Raw genomic sequence first — 19,627 nt, forward strand, 5'->3', positions numbered from 1 at the left:
TGACGAGCATTGTGGGTCTGCTATTTTGGTACCGGATTGAGTGTTTTGATGCAACTGATGCATTTCACTCCGTTTTGATGTGCGCATAAGTAAACTTGAATTGTGATTCATATTAAAGGTAACATAAATACAAGGTCTTGTTGGCTTCCAAAAGATGTTAGAATTGAAAGCCTTAAATTATTATTCTCCTTATGAAGTATCTTGTCTCTATTTCCTACCTCTCTACTGTGATGCATCTCATGGGTAACAAGGTCATGAGACTAAACATATTGATGAAGGTAAAGTAGTGTATATAACTACCCCATGCAAGGCTTATTGAGAAAGTAAGGAGACATGGGATCCAAGAGACCTTGCTTTGTGTATCCAGAACTGGATTGCCTATAGAAAGCAAAGAGTGGTTGTAGACCGGTCATATTCCGTATGGAGTTCGGTGACCAGTGGTGTCCCTCAGGGATCTGTTCTGGGACCCGTTATCTTTGTGATTTTTATAAATGACCTGATAAGGAAGTGGAGGGATGGGTTAGTAAATTTGCTGATGACATAAAGGTTGGGCATGTTGTGAATAGTGTGGAGGGCTGTCAGAGGTCACAGCGGAACATTGATAGGATGCAAAACTGGGCTGAGAAGTGGCAGATGGAGTTCAATCCAGACAAGTGTGAGGTGGTTCATTTTGGTAGGTCAAATGTGATGGCAGAATATAGTATTAATGGTAAGACTCTTGGCAGAATGGAGGATCAGAGGGATCTTGGGGTCTGAGTCCATAGGACACTCAAAGCTGCTGCGCAGATTGACTCTGTGGTTAGGAAGGCATACGATGCATTGGCCTTCATCAACCGTGGGATTGAGTTTAAGAGCCGAGAGGTAATGTTGCAGCTATATAGGACCAGTACTGTGCTCAGTTCTGGTCACCTCACTACAAGAAGGATATGGAAACCATAGAAAGGGTGCAGAGGAGATTTACAAGGATGTTGCCTAGATTGGGCAGTATGCCTTATGAGAATAGGTTGAGTGAACTTGGTCTTTTCTCCTTGGAGTGGCGGGGGATAAGAGGTGACCTGATAGAGGTGTATAAGATGATGAGAGGCATTGATCATGTGGATGGTCAGAGGCTTTTTCCCAGGGCTGAAATGACTAGCATGAGAAGGCACAGTTTTAAGGTGCTTGGAAGTAGATACAGAGGAGATGTCAGGGTTAAGTTTTTTATGCAGAGAGTGGTAAGTGCATGGAATGGGCTGCTGGCGACATTGGTGGAGGCGGATACGATAGGGTCTTTTAAGAGACTCCTGGATAGGAGCTTAGAAAAATAGGGCTATGGGTAACCCTATGTAATTTCTAAAGTAAGTATGTGTTTGGCACAGCATTGTGGGCCGAAGGGCCTGTATTGTGCTGTAGGTTTTCTATGTTTCTATGTCATGTGTGAACAATATATAACAGTGGAAATCAAATGCCCTGCCCTAATCCCCTGTGAAGAACATACTATATGCAAAGTGTGTGTGTGTAAAGCATGAAAGTGAAGCCATCCCTTTACAATCTTTCAGTCTTTTATTACAATTCCAAGAGTTCTGTGATAAATGTAAGACAACAATCCCATAATTCATGCAGTACTCTGAATGCAACCACTGTAACGGCAACAACAATTTCCCTATATACAATTAACATCTGTAGTTAGGCGAAACAAACGTGAATGAGTACAACTGTAAAGTGCTCTGGCCTGCCAGATCTGCAGTTATTTGCTGCAAATTTAAGGAAATAAAAAGGTTCTTGCACACCAGAAGGGCAAAAGAAGATACAATAGTAGAAATTAAGACAATCACCATCTTCACTGATCTATTGTGAAGAGTATTTAAAAACCAGTGCACATAGCAAGTAAATCTTTTTAAATATATGTAGCTGAAAATGCTTGGGAAAATGCAAGTATTTTGACCTGTGCATTATCCCCATTTAGTTGCACAATGGTATACAGCATAGTCTGCATTGTTACAAAAACATGTAATTATTTTTACATTTGCATTCATTGTGTCTAAATGTGAACAAGCTAGCAGAGTGGTTTAGTACTCTGATAAGGCAGCACACATCCATGCCATTGCCTGCTACTGCAGAGCAAGGAAAAATTAGTTAATAGGCATGTGCTTGACATGTAACACTAGTGTATATTTTCTAGCCCATCTACCTACATAAAGTTTTGTTCAGCTTGCATGAAGGGTGTAGGAGATAAATGCATCACCACTCAAGAAAAGAGACGGTTTCCCTCAGAAACTCTACCGAAGCAGTTTTAAAACCTTTGAATGATGGGAGATAATTGTACCTGTAGGTACATCTAATTGTAATTATGGTGATCTGCCATATGTCTCCAAGTGCTGTGACATTGGATTGCGCCAACTAGGTTATTGAATCATTCATGAGAGATGGAAGCAGTACAGCCTATTATGTTTATAGTAAATCTTTGAAATAGCTACCCAATTATTCCACTCACATCATTCTTTTCATGTACTCTGGAAAATCTTTCCCGCTCAAGTAAATTTCATTCTTACTATTGAATCTGCCTCCATCACTATTTAAGTCCATGAAGTACAGACCAGTAATAAATTTGAAGTTTAGATACATGAACTATTTTTCCAAATATATCTTCTATGAAAAGAGGAAGTGTTGATATCTAGCATTTAACCGCAACCTGCACTCATTTAGTATTTTCAATAAAGGATAAAGAAAATGGATCCTATAAAAGAGGTTCTGTCTTGTTAAGGAAGGTGGAGAGGCTCGGTGGTTAGAGAGGATCCAGTGATGAATTCACATTTGCCTTTGGTGGAACAGAGATTTAGGGGTGACTCATAAAATACTGAATTCAAATATGGTACAGGTTGGAAGAATTTAGAGATGAATTCATGGGTGAAGCCATGGCAGAATTTAGGCACAAAGTGAATATTATATTGTGATTTGCAAGAACCTCTCCATTCCTTCATGGACCATCCAAAATTGAGAAGCTACTGAAATCTCTTCTACACTGTTTTAAAATTATCTACCTGCAACTGTCACTTAATACCACACAAATCCTCCTGACGCATAGGTAACTGCAGAATTGCATGGTTATATCTTAGTTTGCTAATTAGAAGCTTCTTGAAATCTAAAGTGCAATATATTATTTTTAAACAGTTGGAAAAGAATCTATATCAATGAGGAAACCTGTTTGATCAGAAGATGGATGAGGAAAAATCCATCCATCCTAAAAAAAACTTTACATTCCTTTCAGCCTTATTTTAATAGTCTGCTTCTCTATTTCAATGTCTATTCCATGTTGTGAGCTTAAAATATTCATTTATGTCTGCCCAAACATTCACCTGTGTTACGCCTTGCACTTGGGCCATGATTTAGCTTAATTTGGGGTTCTGGTTCAATGAAGTCAATAATATAAAATTATCAAATCTAATTATCAATGAATTTTGTATTTTGTTTTCTATTTTGTCCTTATACTAGTAAGGTATGTGATATGGTAATCATGCTATTTGACTAGTAATCCATGTAATATGCATTCATATCAAGCTCTGGTTGTTTGAGTCTTTGCAGTGAGATTTCCAAGCATGCAATCAATAAGAAGCCAGTATTGAAATTATGGTTAAATTCCAATTTGTTCACCAGTATTACTCTTACATGGTCTATTGGTATGAATCTTTGACAACATAATTTTAACATCAAATGCTATCTCAATATTGGTTAGATTGATTCCATGATATCCGAAATAAGTCTCACAAATTCAAACGCAGAGGGCGGTTTGTTTCGACCTGTGCAATTGATTCACATTGAAACAATCTACCTTAGTTTTACATTCCTACTTTCCCCACATATGCTTCATAAAATTTGTTCTACTTTTTTTGCTACATAGTTTATAATACTCTATCTTGGAATATGCATTAATTGTTCAAAATATTAAATATTCTTCATAGTATATTCAATCTGATTAGAACATTGCACGAAAGGCATTAAGAGTGCCTACAAATTTGTTATCAAGTTCACACGATCTATACAGAGTTCCTGCTTCCAAAAAACATCCCACTGGATGGAGAAATTGTAGACATAGGGAGAATTCAAGCCATAAATCAATTTGTGGGGGGAGGGGGTGCAATTTTTCAGGACTGAGAAATTCCTGACTGCACCCAGGGAAGGGGTTGGGGGCAATCTCCCTCACAGATTCAGGGATGAGCTGCCTGCATCCAGCCTGAACCCAGTGAATTGCCTGTAGCCAGTGGTGGGCTGCCAGTCTTTATCCTTGAACCAAGAATGTGCTGCCTGACTCTAACCTGGACCCAGGGATGGTCACAGGGCATTGAAGCAAAAATGGAAATTTTTTTTCTTTTATCAGTTCACAGCTGGCCAAACTGATGGTCAACCATAGGTCATGCATTCATTCTTCAAAGTCGAATATCAGTTCTTTCATCTCTACCACTCCCAGCTGTAAAATTAAAGATCAGAGAACAGAGTTTCACACAAGCTTCTTGTTCTTTTCTTGCCTTCTATGGTACCAACAAGCATTGAAGTTTTGATGATCAGATGATGCTCCAGTGAATTTTCATAGATTGCTTATCAGGTTTATCTAAAATATGGTTTGGCACTAAGAACTTATTCCAGGATAAGTTTATTGTAGGCTTACACACAATTTTATTCTCTCTGAAGCAAGGCCTGAAAGTTACCACACAGAACTTAGAGTTTCAGCTAGCTAAGTTCTCATCAGACCAAGGGAAGGATAGATTCTGTAAACCTCACATGAACACTGTCCTCTTGTTCACCGAGCATGTCTATCTTGATGGACTTAGACAACATCAAGAAGGGCTTTCAGAATTGTTTGGGGATGCTCATTCAGAGTGAAGAAACCACACATGGACTCACATCAGCACATTAACAACACATGTAAGAAACAGTGCATTGAATATTATTGGTCAACAGAAAGAAAGAACTACACAAAAAGAATTAGAGCCAATGGAAAATAAAAGACCATAACAAGGATTCTACTACAGCTCTTTCACAGAAGTCGATGCTGCTAGTCCCATGCTAATATACTTCCCATGATAGAAGATTGTGTTTATCTCTTTGAGGTTGCAGTGCCAGTAATTCCCAAGCTGAACAATGTTCATGGTCAGGACATCCGAACATGCCTTCTGAAACAGAAGTTTATTAATGCATCCAACCCCGGCAAACAGCTCATAGAATTGGATATAAAGGAACAGAAGAAATACACTGCTGAGAACATTCTGGGCAAGCTGCTCATTAATAACAAACACCTTAAGTGACTATCCACATTGGACCTCTGACTGATGGAGATAGCATCAACTTAAAATACTCTCCTCAAAGGTGTTCAGTTAGGGCCATGACCTTGTAGTTACAAATTTTCATTCAGACAAATATTTACCTCAAGTTGAACAGGAAGCAAAGTTGGACTTGTGATGAATTAAGTTTACAAAGGCAACACTGATATTTGCTGTAATGAGTTGCTTCCTTGAACCTAAATTATGAAGACTTCTAGGTAACATCTAGGTAACATCATTGATTACAATGCCATCTATACCATAAAATATGCACTTAAAGCGGAGAATAAGTCCAAGATACAGTAGTTTGTAAGGCAAATAGTGATCTTGTCTGTGGCAAGCTCAACATGTATATGCAGGAGGCCAAAAAGAAGTATTCAAAGAACAAACACCGGTTAATAAAGAAATTGGAGCAAGAGAGGAAAAGCATCAAGAGATGATCACACACCAGAAACTCTCAGCAAAATGCTCTCCCTAAGCAGTTGTGATAGTTGCTCTAAAAAAGCAAGGAAAGCTGTTGAAAGAAAAACTGATCCAGTTAATTAAAGCAATGTTTGAGACAAAGGATGATTCATAAATAGCTCTTCAACACCATGCTAGATGTTATAATTTTCTTAGAGCCTCGTATCACAGTGACTTTGTTCCTTTATATGATTTCTTATCAAAGTAATGTCTTTACGTCTTCTTGTTCTCATCACTCTCATCCTGGTATTTCGGCAAGCCATGAACCTCCTGGGAAACATGGAACTAATTTCAATGTTGAAAGCCAGTTCCAGTGCTCATTTCACCTCTGGTTGTCCAGTTAGGTGTTTGCGATACAGAGACACTAGGCATCCAGGTATTGGAGATCCTAAACAATAGCTCTTAAAGTAGTAAAACATTTTAAGTTACTCTTAATAAAGTTGGAGAAAGCAGAAGCTCCACAAAACTATGAGAAACACAGAGGTTAATTCCTTCACTGATATTTCCCTTTACAGCACCTATCAAATTTGTGACCTCTATCATCTAAAAGATGTAGATGACTAACACATGGAATGCCACCACTTCAGAGATACAAAAGATTGTATTCTGCAGATGCTGGGAATCTTGAGCAACACACACTAAATGCTGGAGGAACTTAGCAGGTCAGGCAGCATCTATGGAGGGAAATAATAGTTGATGTTTCAGGCAGGATTGGAGGCCACCACTTGCAAGCTTCCCCTGCAAAGTATCACCATCATGACTTGGCAACATAGTGCTAGTCCTTCATTGGTATTGGGCTATCTCCCTTCACAACAAGATCTCTGGGAGTACATTTACCCCAATGGTTTAAGGCAGCAATTATGGATATGGCAAATACTAACATCCCAAAAGAGGATATGAAATATCAACCGGTTTAAGATCAGTTTCACAGAGGGATTATTATTGTCAATGAACACCTATTTACAATGGCATTTGGTGGAAAGTTATGGAAAGGGGGTCACAATTAAAATAAGCAATTTTCTACAACATTGGATTGATAGTAAGACATAATAGTAAGACATGTTAACATACCCAACCCCACCACTCCCTAATTTTGTACATGGTTTGACCTCACAGCAAGTTTGGAACTCTGCTTCTTTCATACTTCTTATAATAACATCACCGTCAACAGTAAAAACTGGTCAGCAGATGACCAGTATTATGTGACAAAGTTTCCTCAACATTAAAGGGATTAGCACTAACACATATAGCCCTTTAACAAGCACACTATCCTTATCTGTACCTTTTTCCAAAGATTCCTACTTGGAGCTTTAGGACTTAGTTCTAGGACTTCCACTTTTAACACTTGGCTCAGCCCTTCACCTGGATTTCCAGATTTGTAAACAACCAGCAGTCTTAAAATTCATTGTAAGTCATACACTTACCACAAAAAAATATTGCTAATCGCATAATCCAACATTTTACAGATAAGTGGATAAGTAGGAAAATTGTTCATAACTTATAACTGATGTCCAGAAGAGAATCAAGGGAGAGAAGGTTTTAAACTTTAATATGGGTACAGATGTCAGAGACCTGAAGCAGCTGGTGATTTGACATGAAATTTGGCTACAGAATCAGTTTAAACTTGCTCTAGGCAATAAAGATTTGCATTTGTATGGTGTATTTCACAGCATTAGGATATCCCAATGTGCTTTAAAGCAATGAACTGCTTTACAAAATAATTCTGGCAGCAAATTAGCACATTGGAATGTGACAATGACCAGATCATCTCTGCTGGGTGTTGAGTGACACGAACCACTCTAGTTTGAACTAGCATCTATACCTAGGAGACCTCACAAGGCCTTGGTTTTACCAACTCACATGAAGGTTATCAACCTGCTTGAAACCTAACCAATGAGTCACTAAGTGACGAGCTAATGAAATTCTAAAGTACACTCAAATCAACACAAGCCAGCTGTCCTAGTCAAACACTACCGCGCCTGATAACAGGAAGTTCTAGCAACTAAACACATCCCCACATAAGAAACCCCGGTATCAGTGTAAACCTCTACAACCTCACTTTTGCTCCATACAATATGAGAGTCAGAAATTTGAATGGAAAGCATGCAAGGAAAGGGTTAATTAAATATTTCAATCTTTTTTCCCCACAAACTACTTTATAATAAAAACTGTCTCAAAAATGCTACAACTACTTGTCAAGTCCCATACAAGTGTATGAACTTTCAAAATCACTGCAAAAGCCAGGCTATTCCAAGGCTTTAAAGACCACAAAGTACCAAATGTATAGCCTACAACACACTATTACTAATGATTATCTTAGCCTGCCACTTACTTGTACATCATTAATCATGGGCTCAGGGTCCTTGTCCATTGTCTTGCCTCCTTGGAGCCTATTGTTATCAGTGGGACCACTGAGGCAGCAAATGGACACACTCTGCCATTCATCCATCTGCCTCCATCACCTAAATGTAGGATTACAATTTCAGATATATATCTCATCTGCTACAGTGTTGATTTTGAGAAGATCTGAGCCTGAGTTTAAAAAAAGACACTGGTTATACTCTAAAGCCACAATTTGACACATACCTAACTCTCGACGCCAAATGGATATGGTTCTTCCTCAATATCTAAACTTAGCTGTTTCACCTTCAGCTTCAGCATTTCATCTTCATTTGAGCCTGATGTGGGCACAATCCTTTCATACTTCTAAATTCAAGCGTCTGGAAGACTTCAGCAACACACTTGCACCAAAAATGTATGAAAAGTGTATACTTGCTAAACTGAGCCACAGCTGAAAAATCCTCCTTCTTCACAAAGAGACAAGGGCACATTACAGAGCGAAGGGAAATCTTAAAGGCAAAGAGGAATGAAAATACATTTTTAAGCAGCCAGGAAGTTTCCAGGATTGTTTTTTAATGTTCAATGAGGCATGCCATATAATATTAGTAGAAAGAACATTTGCCAAAATGTTATCTAATTCTGCTGCTCAAAGCACTAACCAGCTGATGAGAATCCACTGTATAATAATCCTGCCCGATGTAACTTCCCCATTGTGGCATTTTCCAATATTTCCTTCCACAGTCATAGCTGTCTCTAACAATGCTGCACACACAACTGTGAAATAGCTTTATTCAGTTTTACAGAGATGTGGTTACGATATCTGGGTTACCCATATTCCTGCAATCAATTTTCACTGTTGGAGAAATTGTGATAAAAATTCAAGAAAACGAGAGAGATACAATGCCCACTCCTCCCTCCCTAAAATAAAAATCACATTTATTGATGCATTCTTTCTATTGTCTTATTTATTTTCGATAATATTCCAGTGGGCTCCTTCAACTAATTGACAAATTAATTATGGGAATTACCATCACAGATTGTGATTTTAAAGGAAGGAATATATTAAATTTCATTTTGAGTTTGAAAAATGGAGCAAAGGCAGGTTAATGGATTTGAGGCAGCAGACTGGCCATAATCTAGCTGAATGGTAGGACATGCTCAAGAGTTGAATGTGTTCCTCTATCATTTCAATGTCCATCCTTGCCTGAGCACGTAATGCTTTTATCATAAGTGACAGTTCTCACTTGCTACTTAACAAATAGTCTCACTGGAAGAAGTAGTGAGAGGAAATCAGCCCTTTGGCTTCCTGAATGGATATTGTTCTGTTTGAATATGATGCAGCAGCAAGCAGAGAACAGAAGAACGTTAATCCAATGGAACCAGGTAAAGAAACATAAAAGCTGCTACGCCTTTTGTTTTTTCGTATAGGTGCAAAAATAAAACGTTGACTGTCATCATCAGCAGTGCAAATCCAAAAGAGATTCATACCAGTAGCCTGGTCAGTCTTCTCATTGTGCACAGTGTGACTAGAGTTTCAGATCATACATTTAATGTGTTTATGTACAACACAGCAGACATACCTATGAATGATGCAATTGACATTCCAGTGCAGAGGACAGCACATACTGTGCACAAAACATTATTTATACCTGTGCATAGTACAACACATATACCTATGCATACATCACATACACCAGTGCTCAGAATAATGTATTTGTGTACAGGGTGTGACAGAAATCCTTGTACACAAAATAGCATAAGTGCCTATATATTGAAGAACAGTTATCCCTGTGAGTAGTGGAACAAATATACCTGTATATTGTAGAGTAGATTTCCCTGTTTACATAAGATTTTGATCAATTTTTGTTTCTAGATTGCTCCAAAGCGAAAACACTACATGTTGGAATGTTCTTACATAAATCTGAAGACACTTTGGACCTACAAGCATTTCAATCACTTCCCCATCACTCCTGAATTTTTGTTTCAACAACCACGTGTAAATTTTGGAAGCTAACAGAGACAGAACAGAAACACATTACGATGCGGTTTATACCCATGGACAGTCGCTGAAGGCATCTGCAGAAAACGTGAAGCACTCTCTAGCCAGGGGTTCCTCTGCAGTTCCCTGTGTGTCACTTGTTGCTTGGCTCGTGAAGGCAGGACAAAAACAAAACGGAGGTCAAATCCAGTCACTCCAGTCCGATGGTTCCTTGGCGTCACATGGATTCGCTGTTACAGCCTGAGGTACTTTTTCTCCTGGGTGGTGGATTAGGGTGCCTTTGCTCTGCCTATAAAAACACATACATACATTCAACCACTAAAATGGCCAATAGACAGACAGTTGTTTCACTCATCATTTAGCAGCTAAACCCAATTTACGAGGAGAGTTAAGAAAAGAATGGGTGCAGGTTCAATCTCCAATCTGTGCTGAGGTAGCTAATTTTATCTGGCCAGCTAAAATGACCTTGGCAAATAAGGCAAGGGTCATTTCCTTACATACAGTACTGTGCCTCACACACAAATATATATATATTTAGGGTGCCTAATACTTTTGTATTTGTCAACATGAAGCTGAGAGCAAGTTTGTAAATCTGGCGGGAGCAAAGGATGTTGGAAATGGTGAGGGTGGCGCACCGTGGGAAGGGTGTGGGGCAGAGAAGCAGTGCCAGGGGCAGTGGGTGGCATGGATGTAGACACACCCAGCCCTGAGACACCAGACGGGTCATTAGATTCCAAACAATTGGTTTATTGATCATTACAGAATGTCTCTCTGGTGCTTCCCCTCTCTCTTCTGCTTTTCACAACCATGATTCCCCTCTCCTTGCCCCCTTCCCACTCTCAGTCCACAATATGGACCCATATCAAAATCAGGTTTATCATCACTCTCATATGTCATAAAATTTGATTCTTTTTGCAGCAGCAGTACAGTGCAATACATAAAGTTATCACAGTACTGTGCAAAAGTCTTAAACTCCCTAGCTAGATATATATATATATGTATGCCTAAGACTTTTGCACAGTACTGTAGAACATAGAATGTTACACACAGGAACAGGCCACGATGCCTTTGCTGAACGTGATGGAAAATTAAATTTCTCCCTTATTCTGCACATAATCCACATCCCTCCATTCTCTATATTTTCCAATCTAAATGTCTCTTGAACAACACCATTGTATCTGCTTTCACTACCACCATGACAGCCTGTTCCAAACACCTAGCAGTCTCTTTCTAAAACCTTTGCTCCTCACATTCCTTTTGAACATTCCTCTTCACCCCCTTAATGCTATGCCCTCTAGTAGTCAACATTTTTACCCTGGAATAAAAAATTTCTGGCTGTCCACTCTACCTTTGCCTCTCATCACTTTATAAATTTCTGTCAGGTCTTGCCTCAGCTTCTGACACTCCAGAGAACACAACCCACATTTGTCCAACATCCTCATATACCTAATACCCTCTGATCAAGGCAGCAGCTAAGTAAACCTCTTCTGCACCCTTTCCGAAGCCTCCACATCCTTCCTGTAATGGGGCAACCAGAACTGTACGTACCATTCCAAGGGCAGCCGAACAAAGGTTTAATATAAATACAAGTTGGTCATCGGGCAGAAGATACAGAAGTCTGAAAGTAGTTGCACCCTACAATTGAACAACAGGACTGACAGAGAGGCACTTGTTATCTAGATGCATCATGGTTGTGTAGGGTAACTACTTGGCCTATGACTGCAAGAAACTGCAGTTGTGGACACGGCTCAGCACATCATAGAAAACATTCTCCCCGCTATGGACTCTGTCTACATTTCTCACTGCCTCAGTAAAGCAACCAGCAAAATCAGAGACCCCTCCCACCCAGACATCCTCTCTTCTCCCCTCTCAGAAGATACAAAAACTTGAAAGCACGTATCACCTAGCTGAAGGGAAGCTTCTACCTCATTGTTGTAAGGCTATTGAATGGTCCCCTGGAACAATTAGATAGACTCTTGACCCCTCATCATGATTTGCACTGCACTTTCTCTGTAACACTTTATTCTGCATTCTGCTTTTCCCTTGTACTACCTCGATGTACTGATGTGATGAAATGATCTGTATGGATGGCACACAAAGAAAAGCCTCTTTACGCTACCTTGGTACATGTGACAGTACTAAGCCCATTTGCCAATATAATTTACCATCCAATAATCAGAAGAAGTTGCATACCCCTATGTGACAAACTGAGCACCAGTTGGACTCGAGGTGCGCATCAGTTCCACTGGTCAAACTCACTGTTAGTACTCACCTTCTGAATATATGTTTGGTCACTTGGTTGGGGTGTCCAGAAGGCTGCCTGTTACCTGAACTCTCTATCCTGAACTCTCTACCCCCCCCTCCCCCACACCCCATACGGTACAAACCACCAAACAGCTCACAGCCTGGAATAAAAAAAGGACATGCTGGAAAACTCAGCAGGCAAGGCAGCCCAGAGACACTTTATCAGAAACACTAACTCTGTTTCTCTCTCTGCAGGTGCTGCCCGACCTGATGAGTCTTTCCAGCATCTTCTGTTTTTATTCCTAGTTTCCTCTCTCTTCAGTTTGTTGATTTTCCTTTTCTGCTCATGGTCCTGATTGTTCCTTTGAAAAGGGGGATGACCTAAAGAAGGGAAGTCTGACATTGTCTTAAAGAAGCTGCTACTGAACCACATAAGTCACTGACCATGCACAAGATTAGATCAGATTCAACTTTACTGTCATTGTGCCGAGTACAGATGCAAAGCCAATGAAATGCAGTTAGCAACCAGAAATGCAAAGAATATTGTTATTTACAAAATAACTGCGAATAAAAAGTAAGTGCTACAGCACACAAATATAAAAGTACTGAGACATTACAATATGGGTGCAATACTGCTTAGCGCTGTGATGTGAGGTTCAGCAGGGTCACAGCCTCAGGGAAGAAGCTCTTCCTGTGCCTGCTGGTGCAGGAGCGGAGGCTCCTGTAGCGCCTACCGGATGGGAGGAGAGTAAAAAGTCCATGGCTAGGGTGAGATGCATCCCTGATAATGTTTTTCACCCTGCCCAGGCAGTGTTTATGGTAGATGTTCTCAATGGTGGGCAATTGGGTGCCGATAATCCACAGGGCAATTTTCACCACATGCTGGAGTGCTTTGCAGTCCGATACGGGACAATTGCCATACCACACTGAGATGCAGTTGGTGAGTATGCTCTCAATAGTACAGCGGTAAAAGTCTGTCAGTATCCTGGGACAGAGGTGAGCTTTCTTGACGCTCCGCAGGAAGTAAAGGCGCTATTGCGCCTTTTTGACCAGGATGGAGGAGTTCAGGGACCAGGTGAGATCCTTGGAAATATGTACACCAAGGAATTTGAAGCTTAATACATGCTCCACTACAGCTCCATTAATGTAGATGGGGACATGAGTGTGGCTCCTAGCATGCCTGAAGTCCACAATGATCTCCTTGGTCTTCTGGGTGTTAAGGGCCAGGTTGTTATCAGCACCACATGTAGCCAGGTGCTGGACCTCGTCCCTGTAGGCCGTCTCATCATCCTCTCTGATCAGGCCAACCATCGTGGTGTTGTCTGCAAACTTGATTATGGAGTTAGAACCATGTACAGGAACGCAGTCATAGGTGAAAAGGGAGTACAGAAGAGGGCTCAGCACACAACCTCGAGGCACGCCGGTGTTCAGGGTGAGAGTGGAGGAGGAGAGTAATCCTTGTGGTCAGATGCCCTTTCAATTACCTCAGTGTTTTGATAAGTTACAGTCAGTAATTTTTTAATATACTTTGTTGATCATGTTTGGCCCTCGTACAGGATGCTGTCTAAGTTGCACGCCACCTTGGTCAATGTCTCCCATCCACTACATAATGTACTGGGTGGGCACAGGAGTACATTCAGCCAGAGACTCATTCCACCGAGATGCAGCACAGAGCGTCATAGGAAGTCATTCCTGCCTGTGGCCATCAAACTTTACAACTCCTCCCTTGGAGGGTCAGACACCCTGTGCCGATAGGCTGGTCCTGGACTTATTTCCCGGCATAATTTACATATTACTATTTAACTATTTATTACTATTGCATTACTATTTATGATTTCTATATTACTATTTACTATTTACTAATAGTAATATTACTATTACTATTGCTATTACTATTTATTATTTATGGTGCAACTGTAACGAAAACCAATTTCCCCTGGGATCAATAAAGTATGACTATGACTATGACTAAAAAATGCCATTTTTCCTCAAACTTGGCTTACCACGTAATTTCATTTTAGGGCTACAGTTTATAATCAATACTCCAGCAACTACTTTGCTGATTTAAGATGCTGCTCAGCAAATAGTAGTTTTCCCTTACAGGGTTGAAGGTCAATTGAACCACATCAGTTGGAACTTGATAATTATGAGCATATGTTTCAGAATCAGAATCAGAATCGGGTTTAATATCGCTGCAATACGTCGTGAAGTTTGTTGTCTTTGCTGCAGCAATACAATGTAACACATAATAATAGAGAGAAAGAAACTGTGAATTACAGTAAGTATATATAAAATAGTTAAATTAAATAAGTAGTACAAAAGTAAAAATAAAAGTAGTGAGGTAGTGTTCATGGTTCAATGTCCATTCAGAAATCAGATGACAGAGGGGAAGAAGCTGTTCCTGAATTGTTGAGTGTGCACCTTCAGACTCCTGTACCTCCTTCCTGATGGTAGCAATGAGCCAGGGCATTTCCTTGTTTTCATCACTAAAAGTAACCACATCAGCAAGCAAACGTCATAGTTTCTCACGGCGTAGCAGGAGATAAGTTGGGGGTGGAAAGAAGGGGACAAGCAAGAGCAATTAAATGGATTTGTGTGGTTGGTCATGCTTCACTTGACAAGAGCCTCCAGTTTCTTTTGAGTGGATCAATTTGATGAAATAAAAGAAAAGCTTCATTTTTCTGCTTAGCACAGCTGTATTTACTTTAGCTAGCTGAAAAGTAAGGCTTGCCATACAGCCCCTCAGAAGACCTGGCACTGCAGTGTAGTGGGTAGCACCACATTTTACAGTGGGTTCAATTCCTGCCGCTGTCTGTAAGGAGTTTGTACGTTTTTCCCGTGACCGTGTGGGTTTCCTCTAGGTGCTCTGATTTCCTCCCGCATTCCAGAGACGTATGGGTTAGTTGGTTAATTGGTCACCTGGGTGCATTTGGGTGGCGTGGGCTTGTTGGGTCAGAATGTTGTACCTCTGAATAACTAAAATAAAAAAGACTCCTTGAAAGATGAGGCCTGATTGACTTGTTTTTGCAGAATACCAGGTAGCAGGTCCCATAACTTACCTCACTGTGGTGCCTTCTCTTTCTAAGTAGTTTAGAGGATTGTTGGAGCATGCGTCCTGTTATCTCATTGTCAGAGTGCTCTACTGCTTTAGTCTTACTCTGTTCTTCATCTGACCTCGGGCCCTGATCAATATTTACTTCATCACCTTTTAATGTCCAGTTAACCAGCTAAGGGATGAAGAAGAGTGATACAAAAGATAAAACAAAGGATCTGTTTGCTTGCTTTAAGGGAGTGCTACTAGCAACCAAACCAAAGCACTCTCAGTCGCATTACACTGGAAACACAGAAGGTGCAAGCTCTCTACACACAACACCCTTCTGGACCACACTTCTGTTCTGGTCACCTCATTGTAGGAAGAATGTGGACAGAGGGTGCAGAGGATCCTGCCTGGATGTTCTATGAGCTTAGCTTGAGCGAGCTAGGGCTTTTCTCCTTGGAGTGAAGGAGGATGAGAGGTGACTTGATAAAAGTGTACAAAATGATAAGGCATAGATCACATGGACCCCCAGAGACATTTTCCCGGGGCAGAAATGCCTATTATACGGGGGCATAACTTTAAGTGTACGGGGGGGGGGCGTGTCAAGGGTAGGACTTTAACACAGAGTGTGGTAGGTGCATGGAATGCATTGCCAGGGATGGTGATAGAGGGAGATACATCAAAGACATTTAAGATAATTTTAGATAAACACATGGATAAGAGAAAAACAGAGATAGGTGTAAGGTGATCCTTCCCTCCATTAGCCTGCAGGCCACCCTTGGGCAAGGTGCAGCACTTGCTCAGCTCCCCGAGTCAGGGTCATGTGAAGCCATGGGAGCAGGCAGTGGATGGTCGCGTGAGCAGTTGGTGCATATCACAAGTCCCAGTTTTGCAACCACAGACAATCTCTGAAGAGTATGGATAATGGCTGGGGTCACCCGTCTTGTAAAGACACTTCCCAGAAGAAAGCAATGACAAACCACTTCTGTAGAAAAATTTGCCAAGAACATCATGGTCATGAGAGCATGATCACCTACATCATATGACATGGCATATAATGATGACGATGATAATTTTGTGGGAGGGAAGAATTAGATTGATCCTTAAGTAGGTGAGAGGTAGGCACAGCTTGGTGGGTCAAAGGGCCAGTACGATACTGTACTGTTCTATGTTCTACATTCAAGGGAAGCTAGTGAAGTTAAACATTCTAGAAGTGATTCTGTGGAAATTCCTATTAGTAAATCATGACAAAAGAGTGAGCAGAAAGATGCTGGTGTAGAGCTTGAACATAGCCATGCAGTTTTGCTGATCCGTTGTCTGGGTGCTTTAAATCCCAGGCAAAGCTTAAAAGTTATGCTGACAAAACTGAGATGGTGAATGAAACCTGGCACCCAGGTAGGTTAACATTACTTTACAAAACAAAATTGTTTTCTGTTGTGGGTACCAAGCACATGATACATTGAAGACTACTTCTGAAATAGAACATAGAACATAGAAAACCTACAACACAATACAGGCCCTTCGGCCTACAATTCTGTGACAAACATGTCCTTACCTTAGAAATTACCTAGGGTTACCCATAGCCAACTATTTTTCTAAGCTCTATGTACCTATCTATCTTGCAATCTTGTCTGAAATAAAGACAAAGTCTGGACATAATGCGTTCTTTACTGTCTTGTGTTTAGTGCATATGATCAATGTTGAATTTTCTTGTCATAGCATTCCACTGAATATTATGCAGCAACTCAACATAATCTCCTTTGCCTTTAAACCAATTAACTAAACAGCAGTCTGCTTTTAGGATAAGAGGTGGGATATTTAGACCTGAATGTGAGGAAGATACAAAGACATGAGGACACAAACCATCAGACTCAAGGACAGCTTTTATCCCACTGATATCAGACTCTCAAACGGACTTCTCATACACTAGAGGACGAAATCTTGATCTCCCAATCTATCTTGTCATGGTCCTTGCATTTTATCTGTATGCCTACACTGCACTTCCTCTGCAAATGCAGCACCCTATTCTGCAGTCTGTTTTCCTTTTCACTTCCTCAGTGTACTTACCTGTCTGGATGGCACAAAAAAGCTAAAGGTTTTCACTGTACCTTGGCATGTGACAATAATAAACCAATCAGATGTTTGTGAATCTTTGGAATTCTCTGTCTCAGAGGGCCCCAAATGCTCAGTCATTGAATATATTTAAGGCTATAAGATTCGTGGATTTCTTTGCCTTGATGTGGAAGGCCGATTGTGAAAGGCCGATACAAAAGGTGAAGACCTGTGTTGGGGCCGCATGCTTTCACTCAAGTTTTTGTGAATGCTCCTGAGATATGGATCCTTTACAGTGCCATTCTTTTCCAGCATGTGTGAACATTTTTTAAAAAAATTATTCATGCTTTAAGAAGGATGAGAGGCAAATTGAAGATGTCCAATCACACACAAAAAAAACAATTTACCCAATAAAATAATTCAAGCATTGGGAATGGTAGCTTTGTCTAATTATTCAAATAATCAGGCCCTGGGTTGACTGCAGTTGTAAACACACAACTCTGCTCAGAGTGAAAATGCCAGCTTGCTGCACAAGTAGGGAGGATTTAAAGCCAATCTGACTGCATAAGCATCAAAGATAACAGTGTGCACAGCTGATCCCAGTAAATACACTGATCACAGCAAGCCACTAGCATGTTTACTCCATTGCACAATCAAGGCAGTGTTCTTGAATGGGTTTGATAAAGTCATGATGAATTTATAGAGTAACAGAACATCATTTAATCATTGACAGATTATTCCAAAAAATTCACTGACAAATAGTTTGATTACCCATTTTGAAAGTATGTCATAAAATATAATATTGGCAGCCCAGTGCATTAAAATGAAATTGTTATGTCAGCATTTCTTAAGCACTGGACTCTCACAGTGACTGACGCACTAATCCTGCTTGGCAACACCACACAAGCAGTAACGCTCAGCAGGTATACAACAGAGCGGACATCAGAGATTTACTTTTATGCTTCTTGAGCCAAAGGCAGTTCATGCAGACCGGAAAAACTTACACAACATTCCAGTGCGTTGATGAAGAATGAACGGACAAATTAAACAGGCAGAAAAAGAAAAAGAGAAAGCCGTTATTACATTTGCAATAATTATGCCAAACTCCAGGTGCACCTGGCTCCTTGTTGCAGTTTGGTTACACATGTTGTGATTAACTTTCCAGCACAAGACCCCTCCCCAAATCTGACAGTAGGAGAACATTCAATAGCTCTGTCTGGTTCTGTCCCTGGGGTGGCCATTTCAATTGTAGTGCCCATACGTCACCTAGGCTGAGGTTGGTTACCTCAGTCTAGGAGATGTCCAAGGACCTTCACCTTTTAATGGAGAAGCCTGTGAGTCCCTGAGGTTCCAAGAATGATACCTGTTAGGATCACCCATGGCGGTAGAAGGTTCCAGACAAAGAGCGATCCAGCCAAGACCTCAGTGGTAGACCCATCACAAGAGCAGTGAATGCAGAGGAAGCCTGCAGCAGTAAAGGGTCCCCCATCATCTTGAATACATGCCACTGGACCGTAGCCCCAATTTGTCAAGGACCCAATCTGTCTGTGTATCAGCCTCCCCACATTAAACAAAGTCACACACAGGCGTTCTCCATTAAGGGAATAGTCGCTTGAGAGAACATCATATGCAACACGAGCACTACCTCAATGCAAATCAGAATAGGTTATTCTGAAAGCTTTTGGGACAAGCCAGGGCCATTTATTGTGGGAGACAAAGCAAGATATGGATGGGTTTTCCTAAAACTCTTCTTATATTTCAAAATAAAAACTAGAAGGCTGGGTGAAAATCACAATGGAAATTGAATATTTCTTTAAAGTTGTTTACTCAGGCCATTGAATTGAAGGGAAGCCACCTTGGAAAAGCAAACTTTGAGTGTTCAGAATTTGAAGGACATCTCTTGGTATCTATGCCTCTATGTCAGCTATGCAGTGGGCACAGCAATCATGCAGTGAGCCCAAGGAGTCTGTTTGAATGCCAATCCCGATAGAAACAGTAAAAAAAAACAATGCACCATGTTTGTCAGGGGAAAGAGTCAGGAGTTTATTTGGTGAACATGGGAAGAATGTCATGTAATAACTCAAACAGCAGAGCATTTTCATTTTTAAAAATCAAAAAGTTCATTTTTAACTATCAAAGGGGACTTTAAAATATGGGATGGTGAAGATGCAATGGGTGAAACATGGAAAGATTTAATAT

At 40.5% G+C, this 19,627-nt stretch overlaps 1 protein-coding gene across 3 annotated transcripts in view; it reads right to left on the bottom strand.

Annotated features, from left to right (window-relative positions):
* Window positions 1–1,540: 1,540 nt before the first annotated feature.
* LOC140196822 (receptor expression-enhancing protein 1-like) overlaps window positions 1,541–19,627 on the bottom strand; it is a 98,036-nt gene continuing 79,949 nt past the window's right edge. For 2 of the 3 annotated variants that reach the window (XM_072256651.1, XM_072256650.1), the window contains 2 exons: window positions 15,399–15,544; window positions 1,541–10,384 (listed from right to left, as the gene is read on the bottom strand). In XM_072256651.1, coding sequence (XP_072112752.1) covers window positions 10,313–10,384; window positions 15,399–15,544 — 218 coding nt within the window. In that variant the 3' untranslated portion in view covers window positions 1,541–10,312. The remainder of the gene's footprint in view (window positions 10,385–15,398; window positions 15,545–19,627) is intronic. The other variant, XM_072256652.1, reaches the window with a different exon arrangement.

This window comes from Mobula birostris, chromosome 4, assembly GCF_030028105.1.
Source record: "Mobula birostris isolate sMobBir1 chromosome 4, sMobBir1.hap1, whole genome shotgun sequence".
In the NCBI taxonomy this organism is placed as follows: Eukaryota; Metazoa; Chordata; class Chondrichthyes; order Myliobatiformes; family Myliobatidae; genus Mobula; species Mobula birostris.